At 36.6% G+C, this 18,755-nt stretch overlaps 2 protein-coding genes across 2 annotated transcripts; one reads left to right on the forward strand and one right to left on the reverse strand.

The window, feature by feature from the left end:
• The first annotated feature begins 1,075 nt into the window (after nt 1-1,075).
• On the forward strand, nt 1,076-2,551 carry LOC104231153 (acetylajmalan esterase-like). The gene has a single exon (XM_070160593.1). It carries the CDS (start codon nt 1,111-1,113, stop codon nt 2,251-2,253), a length of 1,143 nt encoding a protein of 380 aa, XP_070016694.1. The 5' UTR covers nt 1,076-1,110; the 3' UTR covers nt 2,254-2,551.
• A 906-nt stretch (nt 2,552-3,457) lies between these two features.
• Nucleotides 3,458-6,016, reverse strand: LOC104231156 (pectinesterase 4-like). The gene is made up of 2 exons (XM_070160555.1): nt 4,849-6,016; nt 3,458-4,283 (listed from the first exon to the last, which is right to left on the reverse strand). The coding sequence occupies exons 1-2, from the start codon at nt 5,834-5,836 to the stop codon at nt 3,580-3,582; spliced, it is 1,692 nt and encodes a 563-aa protein (XP_070016656.1). The 5' UTR covers nt 5,837-6,016; the 3' UTR covers nt 3,458-3,579.
• Between the last annotated feature and the right edge of the window lie 12,739 nt (nt 6,017-18,755).

Below are 18,755 nucleotides of genomic sequence, written 5' to 3' on the forward strand. Positions count from 1 at the left end.
ATATTTTATTCTTGTGAGTTAGCTGGAAATTAGTCAAATTAAACTGGCCATCACACACACAGTGTGAATGTGAGACGGCTAGTGTAATTTGACTAATTTCCAGCTAACCCACAAGAATAAAATATGACAGAAAAAATAATTGAGTTTGTTTGTCCTAAAAACTCCATGACTTCTCTTTGTAATTCCACTAGCCAAATAATTAATCAAACTAGCACATGCACTACATAAAATTATGATGAAGATTCCAATTGTGTCCTCGATCTGGATCACAAGGGCCGAACATAATATTTTAGATACATGTTCATTATTGAATGACGAATATAATGTACATATCAATTACATGCACACCGCAAGGCACAATTTGAATTTGAAATTTTTGAGTTTTGAATTTATCACTGAACTCATAGTTCATATAAATTATTGGGTTCGTAAGTAAAATTTTTTATTGCATTAAGGGTAGCAGAATGGAAAATGGGGCACGAGATTAATTATACAATACGGGGAATCAAACCACTATCGATAAGATAAAATGTTTAAATTGCCTACCAATTAAATTAAACTACTAACAACTTGTTTCGATGGTTGTTACTTATTAGTATTGTTACTTTAAACACAATGTTTGGTTTGATGGTTAATACGACGTTACTTAACGACGAAAAATCCCACTTTTTGGAACGATAGATTTGGTGCGCTGGTGTTGTTATCTTAATTTTTTCTCTCATCTTGTCCTTTCTTATTATTAAATAATCATATTTTATTTTTTACTTTACTTTTTTATATAATAACTCTACTTTGTATCCTATTTTTTGTTAGTAATGTTGTTGTAAGTTTATTCTTCATATTGTTGGTGTGTGGCATCATAAAATAACGATAAACGATACAATCTGTCCAAATACTGTATTCATCAAATAATACAATGTTATGCAATACAATACGGTACATTATAAAACTACATGTAACAAACTGTAAGATTTTAATACAAATAAAGAATCTAAACATTAATACTCTTACTTCCGCCCCACACGGGTCTTCCCATTTCCAAGCAACTCTATTTCCTCTCTATATATAGCAGACTACGTACTTGCAGTTTTCAAGCAAAAGCATTCTTCAATGGCTTCTCTATCTCTAGCTAAAGTATCTTTCTTTCTTCTAGTAATAATCTTAGCTTTCCATTCTTCTCCTTCTGCTGCCAGAAGGAAATGCGGCATAACTTTTGTTTACCAATTCGGCGACTCTCTCGCTGATGCTGGAAATACCATGCGTCTCCCGAATGTCTCCCTGACATTAAGCACCAGCAAACTTCCTTATGGCGAAACCTTTTTTAACAAACCTACAGGCCGCGCCTCAGACGGCCGTATCATTAATGATTTCATTGTTTCTGCTCTCAATCTTCCTTTCCTAAATGCTTATTTGAACAAAGGTACTTCTTTCCGCCAAGGCGCTAACTTCGCTGTCTCTGGTGCCACGGCGTTAAATAACACTTTCTGGGCTGCTCAGAATGTCAATTTACGTCCTTGGAACAAGTATCTCGATGCTCAATTAGATTGGTTCAAATCTCATCTGCAGTCCACCTGTGGCTCCAATTGTGGACAACATCTCAAGAATTCTCTCGTTATATTGGGAGAATTCGGTGGAGTTGACTACTTTAACTGTTTTTTCTCAAACAAGCAAGAACCTGAGATCCGGAGATACGTTCCTCTTGTGATTGCTGAAATTACAAGAGGAATAAGAGATGTGATTAAACTAGGAGCAACTCGAATTTTGGTTCCAGGAGTTTACCCTTTCGGATGTTTACCTGTTTACTTAACAAGTTTTGCTGTGCCTAATGCAACTGCTTACAATCCATTGGGTTGCTTGAGAAATTTGAATGTTTTCTCTTCATACCACAATACTGAGCTGAAAATAGCTCTAAAAAGTTTACAGTGCGAATTCCCAAATGTTAGAATAGTTTACGGGGATTACTACGGAGCGCTTATGACTGTTCTTCGTCGGGCTACTAGATTTGGATTTAATCAGAACACATTGCTCGCTGCGTGCTGTGGAGGCGGCGGCGGACGATACAATTATGGGAAACCTTGTGGATCAGATGGTGCTACAACTTGTCCTAATCCGTCTCGATACGTCAATTGGGATGGTATTCATTTGACAGATGCAGCTCATCATCGTATGGCAAACATTATCCTCAATGACATACTTCCAAAGTTCGTGTATAATAACGTTGAAGATGCAGGTGTACTCATGTCTAGTTATTGAGTTTCAAAGTTTTTTTTTATTTACTTTTATCTTGAGACGTGAGTCTATCGGATGTATCCTCTCTACCTTCACTAAGATAGGGGTATGGCCTGCGTATACTCAATCTCCACCCAGACCCTACTTTATAGGATTGCACTGAGTTTGTTGTCTTTGTCGTCGTTGTTATTGCCTTTGGTTGTTTTGATTATGATGAGATGTGTCTTTTCTTTTTCACCAATAGGTGGAAAAGAAATTAAATAAATGAATGATTGTTGTTGCCTACAAAAAAAAAGTTGAACCCTTGTCATTCGAGTTAATTATAACGTACAACCATTGAGCTTTGTTCCCTATAATAGTAAAGTTTATCCCTAAATTATTGTTTGTTTTTGGTACATTAAAATAACTGAACTAGGTATAAATTGCTTCAAAAAATAGCAAAACAAACTTTATTATCAGTCTAAAAGTAAAGTCACAAAATTATTTTAAAGTAACTAGACTTTACCTACTATAATAGTATAAAGTCACAAAACTGTTTCGTATCACATTAAAGTGACTGAACCGTGGAGAATCTTGAAATTTCCAATTTTGGAGAATCTTGGGGTTGAAAATCAAAATCAAAACCAAAACCGTGGATTTTGATTGTTATCAGACATGAACAAGAAGTTATCACTCTTCTCTGCCTCTCCAATCTCCATCATCATGGGAGCATGCAAACAGCAGTATTATTTTATTTTATTTTGTCTATAGAACAGGGCTTAGCTAGAGGGTGCGGGGTGTTCTAAACCCTTTCGCCGAAAAACTATACTGTATAGATATGGTTAATTTTTTCTTTTTATGTATATATGGTAGATATTCATCAATTTCCTTGATTTATTCATGTATTCATTTTTTTAATATTTTGGATCTTTTATTAAAAATTCTGGCTCCTTCATGGTATAAAGAATAGCAACACTCATTTTAAAGGCGTAACATATCAAAACTATCACATATTCGATTGTTTATCTGTATGTATTAATGGGATTCACTTTCAATAGGAAAAAGAGAAGGGCCTACTGAAAACGCTGGCTCTACTGCCACTTCTTTAGTTCTTTTTAAATCTGGAGAGTAGCGAGCTTAAGCTGGTTATACTTTAATGTTCGTTCAATTCACATAGGCCGGGTGATTGAGGTGCGCGCTTCACAAGTTTTTTAGTTTCTTTCACACAATAAAAGAAAGGCATGGTAGCTAATATATACAACTTTGTTTTATTTTTCTCCAATAAAAATGAATCATATGCATATATACATAGATTGAAAATTAATTAATAGGTGTAGTAGGAAGGTGTAGAATAAATATAATTTCTTGTTTTTATTTTCCACCTAGACCAAGGTAAAAAGGTGCACCAGTTGCAGGCAACCACTCTTTTCCTTGAAACCAAACAGCACCAGCAGTGTATTTAGTTGCTTCCTGTGGGCTAAGTACCTTAAATTTCTTGAAAACCTTGTTTCTTGCATTAGTAGCAGCACCAGGTCCTCTATTAGCATATTCATAACATTCACATGTTTGCTCAAAATGTTCTTTATCCCATATCATCCATCCTTCTGGTTTAATAAAACCACCAATTTCACTTTCCATTACTACATTTGTCGATAACGCCTTCCATGGACGTCCCAAGAAATTCTCGACGATTTTAGTATCGATGAGTTCCTTTTCTGCGACGATTTTGCAATTTTGTAATGCTACTCCTGTTGGTTGTGACTCCACTTCTCTACCGTCGGCTGTGATTGTGTTCCATTTTTGATCTGCTCCTGGTTTTCTCAAAATGATGGTTGAATCTTGGATTACAGCCGTGCCTCTACCAAAGATGAAATCAATCGTGCCTGATATGACACAATTGCGATAGAATTGACGTTTGCTTTGATAGTATAAGGTGTCTTGGTAGCCTTCAATGTTGCAGTCGAAAACTGCAGATTGATCACCTTGTATTCTGAGTGCCACGGCCTGTTGTCCTTTTGGACCAGCTGTGTTTCGGAATGTAATTCCTTTGGCAACAAACCCTGGTGCGTTAACACCTGCAAAAGATATTTATAAAATCAGATCACTGATCGTGTTACATTCTATGGTGTATATAGTTTGATCCATATGCATAACTGTATCCACGCATGGATGCATGCATGGCGTTTTCCAATATTGTAGAATTCCCTCTGTTTCATTTTTTGTGTCGCTATTTTTATTAGTCTGTTAAAAAAAGACTTATCGCCTTTCTGTATTGATAGAAAAATAATTTAACTTTACATTACCTATTTTATTCTTAATGAAATGTTTTTATAGCCACATAAATGTGATGTCATGTTTAAGAAACCAAATTTCAAAAAAATTCTTTCTTCCTTAAATTTCATGCACTAGGGCTGTTCATTTGGATCGGATATTCGAAATCCGATCCGATCCGAAATCCGAAAATCCGATCCGATCCAAACTTTAAAATCTGATCCGATATTAATTCAGATCGGATTCGGATTGTATTTTCTAGAATCCGAATCCGAAATGTGCTAAATCCGATTCGATCCATTCTATGCACAGTCCTAGACATGCACAGTCAAATACGTCATATAAATTGAAGCGATAGAGCGTACTTACCAAATGTAGCAGAATTCATGGTGGTGAATTTCAAGATTGCGACATTTTTGTCTGAAGTTATGATTGTTTTCCCCGCGCCATCTCCAAAGATAAACACGTTTGGTTGTTTCTTATCGACAAGGACTTGTTCGTTATAAACACCAGCCTTGACATATACTATGTATTTGCCTTGATGTTTTTGAGGGTATGCTTTAAGAGCATCAGAAACTGTTTTAAATTTTCCACTTCCATCTTTTGCAACTATTGCATGAGGAGTTGGGGTGTTAGCCAAAAGCTTACGGTCAGCAACAGGGAACCATGTAGGGTAGTTGTCATGACCAATTTGGTAATTTGCTTCAAGAAGTTTTCGGTTTAAAAGACCATCAGGAATTTGAAAGCCCGAGGATTGGAGAGCAGATGAAATCTTAGCTACAATGTCAATGGCATTGTTACTCAATTGCGTGGAGTTGACAAGGTATTTTTCAATGGCGGATTTGTACTCAGGCTTGTCAATGGAATCTATACACTCGCTCTGATAAGAGTAAACAGCACTGACATAAGTCAGAATATCGTAGACTTTATCATTCAGGGACTTCATTTCGTTCTCGTTAACCTTTTTAAGCGTGGATTCGAGTTCTTCAATTGCATCTTCCAATAGTACTTTGCAATCTTCTACTGCCATGTGATTGTAAGGATCACTTTCCTTATTAACATTAGTTTTTCCAGTTTCATGTAATGATTTCTTGATCTCTTGAACGGTATATTCAAAAGCAGCCATTATATAGTCTTTAATTGTAGCAGAATCGTTAGATGCAACTTTATCAAGACTTTGTACACATGCATCTTTAAATGATGTAGGTTGACAAAATTCGTCAACTTTTTTCATTTGAACTTTTGTGCTTTTATCATCATCGTTATCTCCATTTTTGTGTACAACAACTACAACTCCTACAATTACACCTACTAAAAGAATCAAAGATACCAATGAAACCACTATTTTCCCTACCATCTTTGCTTTTTTCTTTTTCTTTTTTTGTTTGGTAATTTCAAGTTTCTTTTTTTTTTTTTGGCCCTTTTTCCGATAGATTTCTTATAGGAAAAAAGGAAAGCTAAAGATGATAGTGAAATGTAACAAGCTTAATCCTCTCGTTGGTGTTTATAAATATAACATTAGAACCAAAGAGAGGATATAGATGAATGAATTAACATGTTATAGGTAGGTTTTTATAGTGCTAAGGAGAGAGAGGGTTAAATATTGTTGTTGACATTAATTTTGTTTGTCAAGTCGACGATTGAGCTAGAGATGTTTGAGGCATAACTTAAGATATACCTCTAATGGGGTAGTGGCCAATAATGAATTTGTGTGTTGTTTGACGTTAGTTTGATTACATGTAAAATTTAGTGGCTCTAGAATTTGATTGTTTACTTAAACATGAAAGACAACAAAAATCATTGTAACCTTATTTTTTTTATTTGTGTAGGCTCTTATTAAATTAATCTTATGGTGAATGGTCTTGGTGTTGGTTTTGATTTTTGTTTCTCGCTCACTTGTCCAAATACCTACTCGACTAAGCAGGAGAAGTATAGAAGTCTCAGTCAGAAGGTGTGAAAGGTTAGCCTCAATGGGTATCAGGAGGGGTAAAGGTAGGCCTAAAAAGTTTTGGGACGAGGTTATGAGGCGGGATATGGTGCAGCTAGAGTTGACTGAGGACATGGCGCTAGATAAGAGGGTGAGGAGGTCGAGAATTAAGGTAGAAGACTAGTAGGTTATCATGGCCCAAAACCAACCTGTCATGATGGCGCCTATCATAGTACTAGGTAAGCCGATCACTCAGACATTTCCGACACTTTAAACCTTTGAAAAATACCAAAACAGTTTAAATAAAGGAGAACTCGTTTTAAAATAGGATAGGAAATCATAACTCAATACATAAACTCTCCCAAAAATCAGGATTTCACCGAGTACATGAATATCTACATAAGATATAGTCTGATAGACCGTCTAAAAAATAAAACGAAAAATAAAATGAAAGATAATGGAGGAGGGTCAAGGTTTGCGAACCCAAGCCGCTACCTTGATGATCTCTGAAGGTCTAGACTCTGCAACTCAGCAACCGCCGTGATCAGAAGCATATGGATCTTCACACGAGGTACAAGGTGTGGCGTGAGTACAACCAACTCAATAAGTAACAAGTCTAACCTGGACTAAAAGTAGTGACCAGCTCAGCAGGTACAGTTTAATATAGAAATAACAGCACAGCAATGTAGGCATGTTTTCAAGTTAATTAGATAAGAACTCAATACAAGTAAAATAGATCAACTCTGAATGGTACGAGGGATATGACATTTCTATACCTACATGCCACTTTGAATGTTGTATTGTGGTACACTACAATGGAAGCCTCACGTATTCACACTCTCACAATACTCAATCACTCAGTACAGTACGGGACAGGTTCAGCCCAGGGAATTCCATACTAAATATAAATGTATAGGGAAACTCCATGCTAAGGGAACTACATCCCAAATGTGAATATATAGGGCAGCTCCAAGCTAGAGAACTCAATCCCAAATGTGAATCACGATAATCAGCCCAAAATGATGATATGATATAACTGTTAGGTTTTAGTTTTAATGATGAAAAATAATATAATTATTTTAATGTAGGGAGTCAAGGTAATCAACCATGATCGAAGTGCAACAATCAAAGACGAAGGGAGAAATCAATCAAAGATTGATTGAAGCACTCAAAAGGAAAAGAAGCACTGAGAAACCGACAAGAAAATCAATTAGAGATTGCTTGAAGAGTTAAAAAGGAAAAGAATCATTGAAGATGGAAGGACCCAAATTTAAGGAGTAAATCCGGCTCTATCAAGACTTAAAGATGGAAAGCTGTCAAATTTCACACATTAAGGAAGACTAACTGGAATTAACCTTATTCTTCGAAAGAATCAATTTTTTTCTAAGGATCAAATCTCTTGGGTTGGCAAATCTCTTCAATAACACTCTCCTACAAAGTATTTATACACAACCTTAGGACTTAGAGAAATATACTTTGATCGAACCAATTACCCTCTCTTTGTTCTACTGCAAACAAACATTATATCTCCTCTAGATCTACTGTGTAACAAGTTAAAGAAGAAAGAGAGAATAATACTGGTGAGGCATTGTATCAAGAGAAGACGAGTGATATAGAAACTGAGTTGTTGGTGTAAACTACACCATTCAGTTTGTACTCAAGAACCTCAATCACTAAAAGAGAAATCCCTTGCAACCCAAGGGGAGTGGACTAGGATTCACATTGAATCCAACTCCGGTGTCTTAAATTCTTGCACTTTATTTCTGCATTTTAATTCTACACTTCTTAATATCTCACTATTATATCTAGTCGACTAATTGGAAAACTAGTCAACTCATAATAATTAATTTTAAAAATAAGCAATTCCCCCCCCCCCCCTTTGTACTTTCAATTGGTATCATAGCAATGCTCATATTTTTCTTTTGCGTAACAGCTTGTGAGAAAAGATCATGGCTAATCAAGTTATTGTCAGAGCACTCTTCCAAGAAGGGACATCGCAAGGCCACCATATTTTAATGGAAAATATTTCTCTCACTGAAAAGTGCATATGTAAATATACGCAAAGGCTTATGATGTCAAAGTCATAAGAGTTATCAAAAAGGGGAACTACCCTCTACCAGCTGCTGCTCAACCACCTGCCGATCCTGAAGATATGATGAATATATAGATGAGTAAATGGCAGTTGTATATGTTAATAATAAGGCAAGAAATCTGCTTTATAATGCTATAAGTGATGAGGAATATGAGAAAATTTCCAGTTGTGATACAACCAAAGAGTTGTGGGATAAACTTGAAGTTACGTATGAAGGAACTGATAAAGTGAAAGAAGCCCATATAAACATGTTGGTTCATAACTACGAACTCTTCCAGGTGAAAGAAGGAGAATCCAATGAAGCTAGATTTAGCAAAATCATTAGTGATCTAAAGGCTTTTGGTAAACCATACTCAAGTGGTGATCAAGTTAGGGAAATTCATAGAATCTACCCACTACTTGGCAAACAAAAGTGGTTACACTTGAATCACAGGATTTGAACAAATTATCATATGACGAACTTCAAGGAGAACTCATAACTTTCGAGAAAACTCATCTCAAGAAAACAAGCCATGAAGAAAAAAAGAAAATAGTTGCTTTCAAGGCTACAACTGAAAAGCAAACAACGATATTGATGACGACCCTGAAGCTCTTCAAAAGAAATTGCCATGGTATCAAGGAATATGGATGGTTTAACGAGGAGATAAAGAAATGCAAGATGAGACAGGATACCACCCAGGCGAACCAGGCAGTATAACGATCAAGACAAAAATGATGGGAAATGTTATGAGTGTGGAAGATTTGAGCATGTTCAAGATGAATGTCCTGATCTTAAAAGAAAAGTTTCTAGAGGTTTTAACAAGAACAAAGCATTTGGAAGCTGGAGTAATGAAGACAGTTTAGAATACGAAGAGATAGGAAATCTATGTTTCATGACAATTCTAGAAAATGACATGAGCAACTCTCAGGATGCTGGACAGATGAGGACACTTCAGATGATTAATGCAAAGACGACAATGAGAATTGTTTCATGGCATGAGGTGAAATAAGCTAGGTAAGATCTTATAATTGTGAAAGATGTAATGAGTTACTGGATATTCTTGACCTTACTTTGAAAGAGTCTCAAAAAATGATGAATGAACTAAAGAGACTCAACAAAGAAGTAAAAGACTGAAAACTCAAGCTTGAAGTATGTGAAATCGAAAAAGAAGTACTTCAAGAAGAGTTTGAGAAATTGCAAATGCAACTAAATGGCATGCACAAATCCACTAGTCATAGTTCTGTTAAGTCGAACCAGGCGACTTACAAGTCAACTAGAGAAGGACCAGCCAGAACATAGTCCACTAGTACTAACACAAATGAAAGATCCAAAAATGGATCAGGAGTTACGTGTCACTACTGTAACAAAATTGGACATAAATATTCCTTTTGTCGATTTCGTAAATAAAACGTCTTAGGGTGGATTTGGAAACCCAAAAACAATCCTGAGTCCAGTAGTACTAATCAACAAGGACCCATACAAGCTTGGGTACCTAAAAGAAAGTGATAACTATGTTTTGCAGGAACACCATAGAAGGAGTCCCAAAGGAAAAAGGTACTTAGATAGTGCGTGTTCTAGTCACATGACATGTGATAAAAACCTATTTAAGGAAGTTACAAAATTAGACAGAGGAAGTGTCAAGTTTGGTGATGACTCAAATGGAAAAATAGTCGGCACCGGATAGTTCCTTGCAATAATAATTGTGATATTACTGAGGTTTATCTTGTCGACGGACTTAACTACAATCTTCTGAATATAAGTCAGCTATGTGACTCAGGGTATAAAGTAAAGTTCATGAAAACAGGTTATGCTATTGAAGATGAGACAGGTAAAATAATCCTCCCAGGTAAAAGGTATGGAATAGTCTATATTCTTGATGGTTTTGAAAATATAGATGGTCATATCTGTTTAACATCCATATATGATGATCCATGGTTATGGCATAAAAAACTTGGTCATGCAAGCATGCATTTGATAGAGAAACTTTCTAAACATGATTTAGTTATTGGTTTGCCTAAACTCAATTTCTCTAGAAATTATAGATGTGATGCATGTCACATTAGTAAACAAACTAGAAAATCTTTCAAAAAACAAAGATATTATATCTACTTCAAAGCCTTTGCAATTGCTTCATATGGATTTATTTGGACCTACTAGAACTGCTAGCATATTGTTGATGATTACTCATGCTTTACTTGAGTGATTTTCTTATCTCACAAAGATGAAGCTTTGAATTTTTCATGAGATATTCCATAAGAAGTTTGAAAGAGAAAAGGGGTATCTTATTACAACAATTCAAAGTGATCATGAAGGAGAATTTAAAAGCAGAGCATTTGAAAATTTCTGTAATGATCAAGGATACACCCACAATTTCTCTACTCCAAGATCACCCCAACAAAATGGAGTCGTTGAGCAAAAAAATAGGACTTTGCAAGATATGGCAAGAACTATGATATAAGAATATTTGTTGCCAAACTACTTCTGGGCAGAAGGAATAAGTATAACATGTAACATTCTCAACCGATGTCTCATGAGACTCATTTTGAAGAAGACTCCTTATGAATTGTGGAAAAGTAAATGACCCAATATTAGTTACTTTCATCCGTTTGGAAGCAAGTGTTTCATTCACAATAATGGTAAGGACAATCTTGGAAAATTCGATCCAAGAAGCGACAAAGGTATTTTTTTGGGGTATTCATTAAATAGTATATACTTTAGAGTCTATAATAAGCACACACTGTGTATAGAAGAATCAGTACATGTTCTCTTTGATGAGAATAACACTTTTGCCGAGAAAAGAATTATTGCAGGTGATGAAGATCAAATTCAAGAAATTCAGGAGACAAGAAAATCTCGAGAGTCGTCTAATAAATCTGATGGTGTGATGGAGTCAACTAATGAGATTAGCAACATTCAATCAGAATCTCCAAAGGAGTCAACTACTCATACAAGTACAACTCATCCAAATGAATGGAGAAGTGAACTAGAATATCCTCAAATGTTTTAAAATAGGAGATCCAAGAGAAGGAATAAAAACTAGGGGAGCTCTCAAGAAGAAAGCAAACATAGTACTGATTTCCAAGATTGAACCGAAGAAAATAAAGGAAGCTCTGAAAGACTTAAGTTGATTACAAGCAATGCAGGAAGAGCTAGATCAATTTGAAAAGGATCAAGTGTGGAAACTGCTGCCTAAGCCTGAAAATGCTCCTGTAATTGGAACAAAAAGGGTTTTCAGAAATAATCTAAATGAGGATAGAAAGGTTGTTAGAAACAAATCCAGATTAGTAGATCAAGGATACTCATAAGAGGAAGGAGTCTACTACGACGAAACTTTTTCTCCAATAACTCGATTGGAATCAATACGAATTCTTCTTGCATACGCATCTTTAAAAAGATTTAGGCTCTTCCAGATGGATGTCAGGAGTGATTTTTTAAATGGTTTCACTAAGAATGAAGTATATGTAAAACAACCTCCTGGATTTGAAGATTAAAAGTTTCCCTACCATGTGTACAAATTGACCAAAGCACTGTATGGACTGAAACAAGCTCCACAAGCATTGTACGAAAGACTCGACTTATTTATTCTTGATCACAAATGTAGAACAGGTAAAGTAGACACTAATTTTTTTTATTAAAGATCATTAGAAGGTAATCTCATTATTTAAGTTTACGTTGATGATATTATTTTTGGTAGTGCTAATCCTCTTCTATGCAAGGAATTTTCAAATCTTATGCAAAGTGAGTTTCAAATTAGTATGATGGGAGAACTAACTTTCTTTCTTGGACTTCAAATTCACCAATTTGAAGAAGGAACATTCATATGTCAGACAAAATACACAAAGGAGTTGATTTAGAAGTTTGGTATAAGTAATGCTAAAGCTATTGGCACACCAATGAGTCATTCAACAAGTCTTGACAAAGATGAACAGGGAAAACCTATTGATGAAACTAAATATCGTGGAATGATTGGCTCCTTTCTTTATTATACTGCTAATCGACCAGATATTATATTTAGTGTTTGTAAATGTGCCAGGTTTCAGTCAGCTCCAAATAAATCACACCTAACTGCAGTAAAAAGAATTATTCGATATCTCATTGGAACTATTTCTCACGGATTATGGTATCTACGCTCTAACAATTTTAAACTAGAAGGTTTTTCAGAGATCATGTTCTTAAGGGAAATATAGAAATATATTTTCTTGGAACTACTGATCAATTAGCACATATTTTCACCAAACCTTTACTTGAAGACAGATTTTGTTTTTTAAGAGGATTACTTGGTATTATTTCCATTGATTATTAATATTAGGACCTATGTTATATTTTTATATTTTGTATGCCTAATGTTTAAATTTTGTCTTTTTATAGTCATTAATAGCGCCTCTGAATTCCCCCTCTTCTCCCCTCTTTTCACATCAGTTGCAGCGTTCAAGAAAGAAAAACCAATCATCATGTCTGTTCTACTGACGCCCTTTCCTTTCCTGTACTCAACCATCAAAAACCCCTTTTTTAATCTCTGAAACCCTCATTCAATCTTCATCATTCTCATCGCCTAGAAACCCTCTCTAAAACTCTCTTTAACTAGTTTTCTCCATGGCTAAACACTCTAAGAAGCTCTGTGCCTCCACCACAAAAAGTACTCGCTCTAGAACAAAACCCCCTTCCCAGACTCCAGAATAGGTAGACCTAGGGTCCGAACACTCAGAGGGTTTTGCCTCCTCTCAGGAAGAATTCTCAGATCATTCTCATCCTTTAGGAGAAAAAGCCCTGGGAAAAAGACCTCTGGAAGAACCTCCTGAGTCCTTTACTCCAAAGAAATCGAAAATTGATATCTCAAGTTCTTATAGAGTCTGGCCTAAATTTCTGGAATTCTCCAAACAGGGATTTTTTTCATTGCTCTAAAAGACAAGACAATCGCTCATGGCAGAGTAGTCGAATCAAGGATGGTCAAAATTCCTCTCTGTTCCCCCTCCTAAAGTCTGTGAACCCCTAGTGAGAGTGTTTTATGCCAATCTTTGCTATAGTAAGGCTAACAAGTTGGAATATTTAGTGTTAGGAAAGCGCATCGTTCTTGATTGTGCCATGTTTGATTCAATCTTACAATGTAAGTGTTCTAGTTTTCTCACGCTTTTAAAAAATTCTTGGCCTGATGATTTTAAAATCACCTTTGATCAAGCAAAGTGATGTATTGCTGAGTGTTCATCTGAATCCCTCCCGAACCAGTTAGGTCCAAGTGATGTTAGCCTTAAAACTCATGTCTTAACCCACATTGTTGCAACTACTCTGCTCCCTCGTACTGGCTCTCTCTACCTTCTCTCAAAGAGATACTTTTCTTGTCTATTGCCATGTCTTAACTCAAGATCAAACTGTCCTCCTGGGTCATAAATTTTATGATTGAAAGTGCTGATGATCCCACCAGACTGCCCTATGTCATGGCCATCACTCACATTCTAGATGCTCATAATATCTCTGTCTCTAACTATCCCTTCATCTCTGTTTCTAAATCTTACAATTTTAGGGAGTTTTCTAGTATGGGATATGTGTGTGTGAAGGGTTCCAGGGTTAAGAAACAGGAAGGTAAGGTCAAGCATGTTCAGCTTGATCCCAAGACCAAGTACTCTGTTTCCCATCACAACCTTAGTAATCCTAACCTTGCTGAGAAACTGACTGCCATTGACAACCAACTGACCACCATCAAAGATCTTTTTGCTGCTAGTCAGTCCACTATTGGGAACATATATGCAATCTCCAAAGAGACAGTATCTGATATTTCAAATATAAGGGTTGCAATCCTCAGAGTTAGGGAAAATGCAGTCAAGGCATTCAAGGAAGTACACGACAGGCTTGATGGAGTGATTGTCTCTGCCAATGCTAGCTTTGATCAACTAAAGGAGGCGATTTGCAACACTCTTACCTATTTCTTGCGTCGTTAGTGTGGAAGTTTCATATAATTTTTTGTTGTGCTGTTTTGGACTGGATAACCAATCGTTGGATGATTTTTTTTCTTTTCTTGTTTTGATATAACTCTGCATTCATTTCATGATACAATTATGCCTTAGTGTATTATTGTTTTTATCCCCTCTTTACTGATGTTAAAAAGGGGGAGAAGGCTGTTATACATAAACTCATGTAGGCACATTCATCGTAGGGGAAGTCGACTATAGCTACTACATGAGAAGTCGACTAAAGGAAATAGTCCTAATAGCACCTATTGAGGGGTAGTCAACTACACTCATTGAGGGGGAGTAAAATACAGGGAAGTTACTGATGCTTACGTATATTATTTTTTGTCATCATCAAAAAGGGGGAGATTGTTAGGTTTTAGTTTTAATGATGAAAAATAATATAATTATTTTTGGTGTAGGGACTCAAGATAATCAACCAAGATCGAAGTGCAAAATCAAAGGCGAAGGAAAAGAAAGCACTGTGAATCTGGCAAGAAAATCAATCAGAGATTGCTTGAAGAGTTAAAAAGGAAAAGAAACATTGAAGATGGAAGGATCCAAATTTAAAGGGCAAATCCGGCGCTATCAAGACTTTAAGATTGAAAGCTGTCAAAGTTCACACATCAAGGAAGAGTAACGAGAATTAACTTTATTCTTAGAAAGAATCAATTTCTTTCGAAGGATCAAATCTCTTGGGTTGGCAAATCTCTTCAGTAACGGTCTCCTACAAAGTATTTATACACAATCTTAGGACTTAGAGAAACATACTTTGATTGAACCAATTACCCTCTCTTTGTTCTACTGCAAACAAACATTGCAACTCATCTAGATCTGGTGTATAACAAGTTAGAGAAGAAAGAGAGAAAAACACTAGTGAGGCATTGTATCAAGAGATAACGAGTGACATAGAAACTAAGCTGTTGGTGTAAACTACACCATTCACTTTGTACTAAAGAAACCCAATCACTAAAAGAGAACTCCTTTGCAACCCAAGGGGGCTAGTGTAACAACTCGGCTGGTCGTTTTATGAGTTACCGCTCTGTTTTCCCATTTATACTTATTTCATCTATATATTGTGTTACCGGGTTGGTTGGTTTGGGTCCGAAGAGGTTTTGGTAAGGATTGAGACACTTAGTCTATTTTGAGGAAGCTTACGTTGGAAAATTCAACCAGATGTTGACTTATATGTTAAAGGGTTCAGATGTGAGTTCCATGATTTGGATAGCTTCGAGAGGTAATTTGGGATTTAGAAGCGTGATCAGAAAGTGTTTTGGAGGTCCGGATTAGATTTAGGCTTGAATTGGCGAAATTAGAATTTTGGCATTTTCCGGTTGATATGTGAGATTTTGATATAGGGGTTGGAATGGAATTCTCAGAGTTGCAATGATTCCGTTGTGTCATTTGGGATGTGTGTGCAAAATTTTAGGTTATTTGGACGTGCTTTGGTAGATTTTTTATCAAAAGCGTAATTTAGAAGATTTTGGAATTCTTAGACTTGAATCCGATGCGAATTTGGTGTTTTGATGTTGTTTTGAGCGTTCCGAAGATTGGAAAAAGTTTGAATGATGTTATGGGTTATGTTGGCATATTTAGTTGAGGTCTTGGGGGCCTCGGTTAAGTTTCTGGTGGTTAAACGGACCATTTCAAGTTATTGGAAGTTGCAGAAATATATTGTTGGGTGTTGCAGAAAATTAACCTTTACGTTCATGAGTGGGCCCTCGCGTTCACGAAGGGAAAGCAGGTGAGGTTGGAATTTTGGCCTTCACGTTTGTGAGGGAGGTCCCGCGTTCGCGAAGGGCTGGGCCATTGAGCATCGCATTCGCGAGAAAGGGAGTCGCGTTCGCGAAGGTTGAGCTGTGGAGTCATCGCGTTCGCGAGGTAGTGGTCGCATTCGTGAAAGAGGGAAATGTGGTCAACGTCAGTTTGTGCTTCGCGAACGCGAGGCTTTGACCGTATTCGCGAAGAAGGATTGAATTCCTGGGCAGAATGTTTAAATAGCCATGTGTCCGCGATTTTGGGGCTAACTTCCACCATTTTTGAGCGATTTTGGAGCTTTTTGAAGAGGATTGAAGAGGGATTCAAGGGGAAACACTTGGAGATAAGATTTATGGACTTAATACTCGATCCTAATGTGTATTCTACCTAATTAATCATGGAATTTAAGCCTAATGTTGAAGAACTAGGGCTTGTAATTGGAAACCTAGAATTTGGGATTTGAGAGGTCGTTTGTGGTTGGATTTTGATGATTTTGATATGAATGAACTCGGGGAGTGATAAGTAGTCTATTGATGTAATTTTTTCGGAATCCGAGGCGTGGGACCGAGGGTCAGGTTTGGCCAATTTTGGGATTTATGTTGTAATATGATTTCTTTCGAGTGGACTTTGTTCCCTTAGCATATTTTGATGGATTTGCACTGATTTTGGTTAGATTTGGAGTATCCGGAGGTCAATTCAAGAGGCAAGAGCATCATGAGCTAGAGATTTGGACCGGATAGAGGTGAGTAATGATTTTAAATGTTGTCCTGAGGGTATGAAACCCCGGATTACACATCGTTGTGCTATATTGAGGAGATACACATGCTAGATGACTAGCGTGGGGTCGTGCACCGTTGGGGATTGTGACTTAGTCCATCCCGAATGACTGTTTTACCGCGTATTTGATTGAAAACTATTTGCTATCATCATGTTTTGAGCTAAATGCCATATTTGGGCCTCGTGCCAACTATTTGGACCCTTAGAGAATTTTTACTGATATTTCCTCATTGTTTTAACTTTATACTTGTACTCAGTCATGCTATATTCTACTATTTTCATAACTCACCCATGTTTACTGTATTTTAACATGTTAAATGATATTCTAAATGATAATTAAGCTGAGCATCATGTTTTACTATTGTCCGAGTAGTTTATGAGATTCTCACTGAAAAAGGTCGAGGGCTTGTGTCATGAGGATACACTGATTTATGATTATGAGGCCGAGGGCCTAAGATTGTAAGCCACGACGTGTATTGTTGATATGAGGACGAGAGCCTACTAATTATGTTATGAGATGGCTTGATATTGCGCTTGGACCGTAAGGGGCCCCTCCCGGAGTCTGTACACCCCCAGTGAGTGCGGGCACCCATTGTGATATGAGATATAGCCCGAGGGGCTGGTGTTGTTCCATGATATTTCCCGAGGGACGGATTCTATTGATATTGCGCCCGAGGGACGGATTTTTATGTGTTTATCTGTTCTAGCTGCTTTTTATTTAATTGTTTAACTGTTAAAATGGTATTTTAAGGAAACTTCTTCTGAACTAAGTGTTTTTACATGTTTTCACTGTTTTATCACTTTTACTAGTTTTATACTGCTTCTTTATAGCATGTTGATGTGCTTTTACATGATTTCTTATCGCTCAATCTTTATTTATTATTATTACTCACTGAGTTTGAGTACTCACTTTATTCCCTGCACCCCGTGTGCAGATTTAGGTGCTTCAGGTCCTATTTGCGAGGGTTGAGAGCCTCTAACAGATTCTGGAGATTCACTAGGTAGCTGCTCGGCGTTCGCATCCCAGTGTTTCTTCCCCTATCTTATTTTTCCTTGTTTAGTTCTATAATAGACTATGTAGACTTTTCCTATCTTTATTCGGATAGTAGATGCTCATGAATAGTGACACCCCGATGTCGGGTTATGTCTATTTCGCATATTGTAGTATTCACCTTATTTTGGGATTATTGTTATGTTAAAGATTTAATTTATATTATTTTAATTGCTTAAAATAAATTGAGAGTGTGTCGGCTGGCCTTGTCTTCACGAGAGGTGTCATCACGATCGGGTCTGGGTTTAGGGTCGTGACAACTGGACTAGGATTCACATTGAATCTGAACCAGTATAAAATCTCCAGTGTCTTTCATTTATGCACTCTGCACTTCTTAATATCTCGCTATTACATCTGGTCGACTAATCCGAAAACAAGTCAACTTATAATAATTAATTTAAAAGTAAGCAATCCCCCCCATTGTACTTTCAATAACAAGTAAAGACAACAGAGACTGGGACATAATATGCGAGTAATAACTGTAACTGAATACAAACAGACAGATTAAGCAATTAATTCAACAACAAAGAATGACCATTGCGGGTCATAATAGTACTCTCATTTAGCCTAAGCAGTGTTTCTAACGTGACTGACATCTCAATAACTTTAACACATGGTAAAAATACGGGTAACAACAAGATTTAACAACTATTCTGTTCCATAGAATCGACCACGTCACAATTCTTACGATACACGCCTACATATCTGTCACTTATCTGATGCACCTGATCGTTTGCTCTCAGTTTCCT

This window comes from Nicotiana sylvestris, chromosome 10 (genome assembly GCF_000393655.2).
Source record: "Nicotiana sylvestris chromosome 10, ASM39365v2, whole genome shotgun sequence".
Lineage (NCBI taxonomy): Eukaryota > Viridiplantae > Streptophyta > Magnoliopsida > Solanales > Solanaceae > Nicotiana > Nicotiana sylvestris.

Bases quoted from the DNA above. Each gene is read 5' to 3' on its own strand.
- LOC104231153 (XM_070160593.1), top strand. From the start codon at position 1,111: ATGGCTTCTCTATCTCTAGCTAAAGTATCTTTCTTTCTTCTAGTAATA.
- LOC104231156 (XM_070160555.1), bottom strand. From the start codon at position 5,836: ATGGTAGGGAAAATAGTGGTTTCATTGGTATCTTTGATTCTTTTAGTA. The intron at 4,284-4,848 runs GTAAGTACGCTC...TATCTTTTGCAG, and splicing joins CATGAATTCTGCTACATTTG to GTGTTAACGCACCAGGGTTT.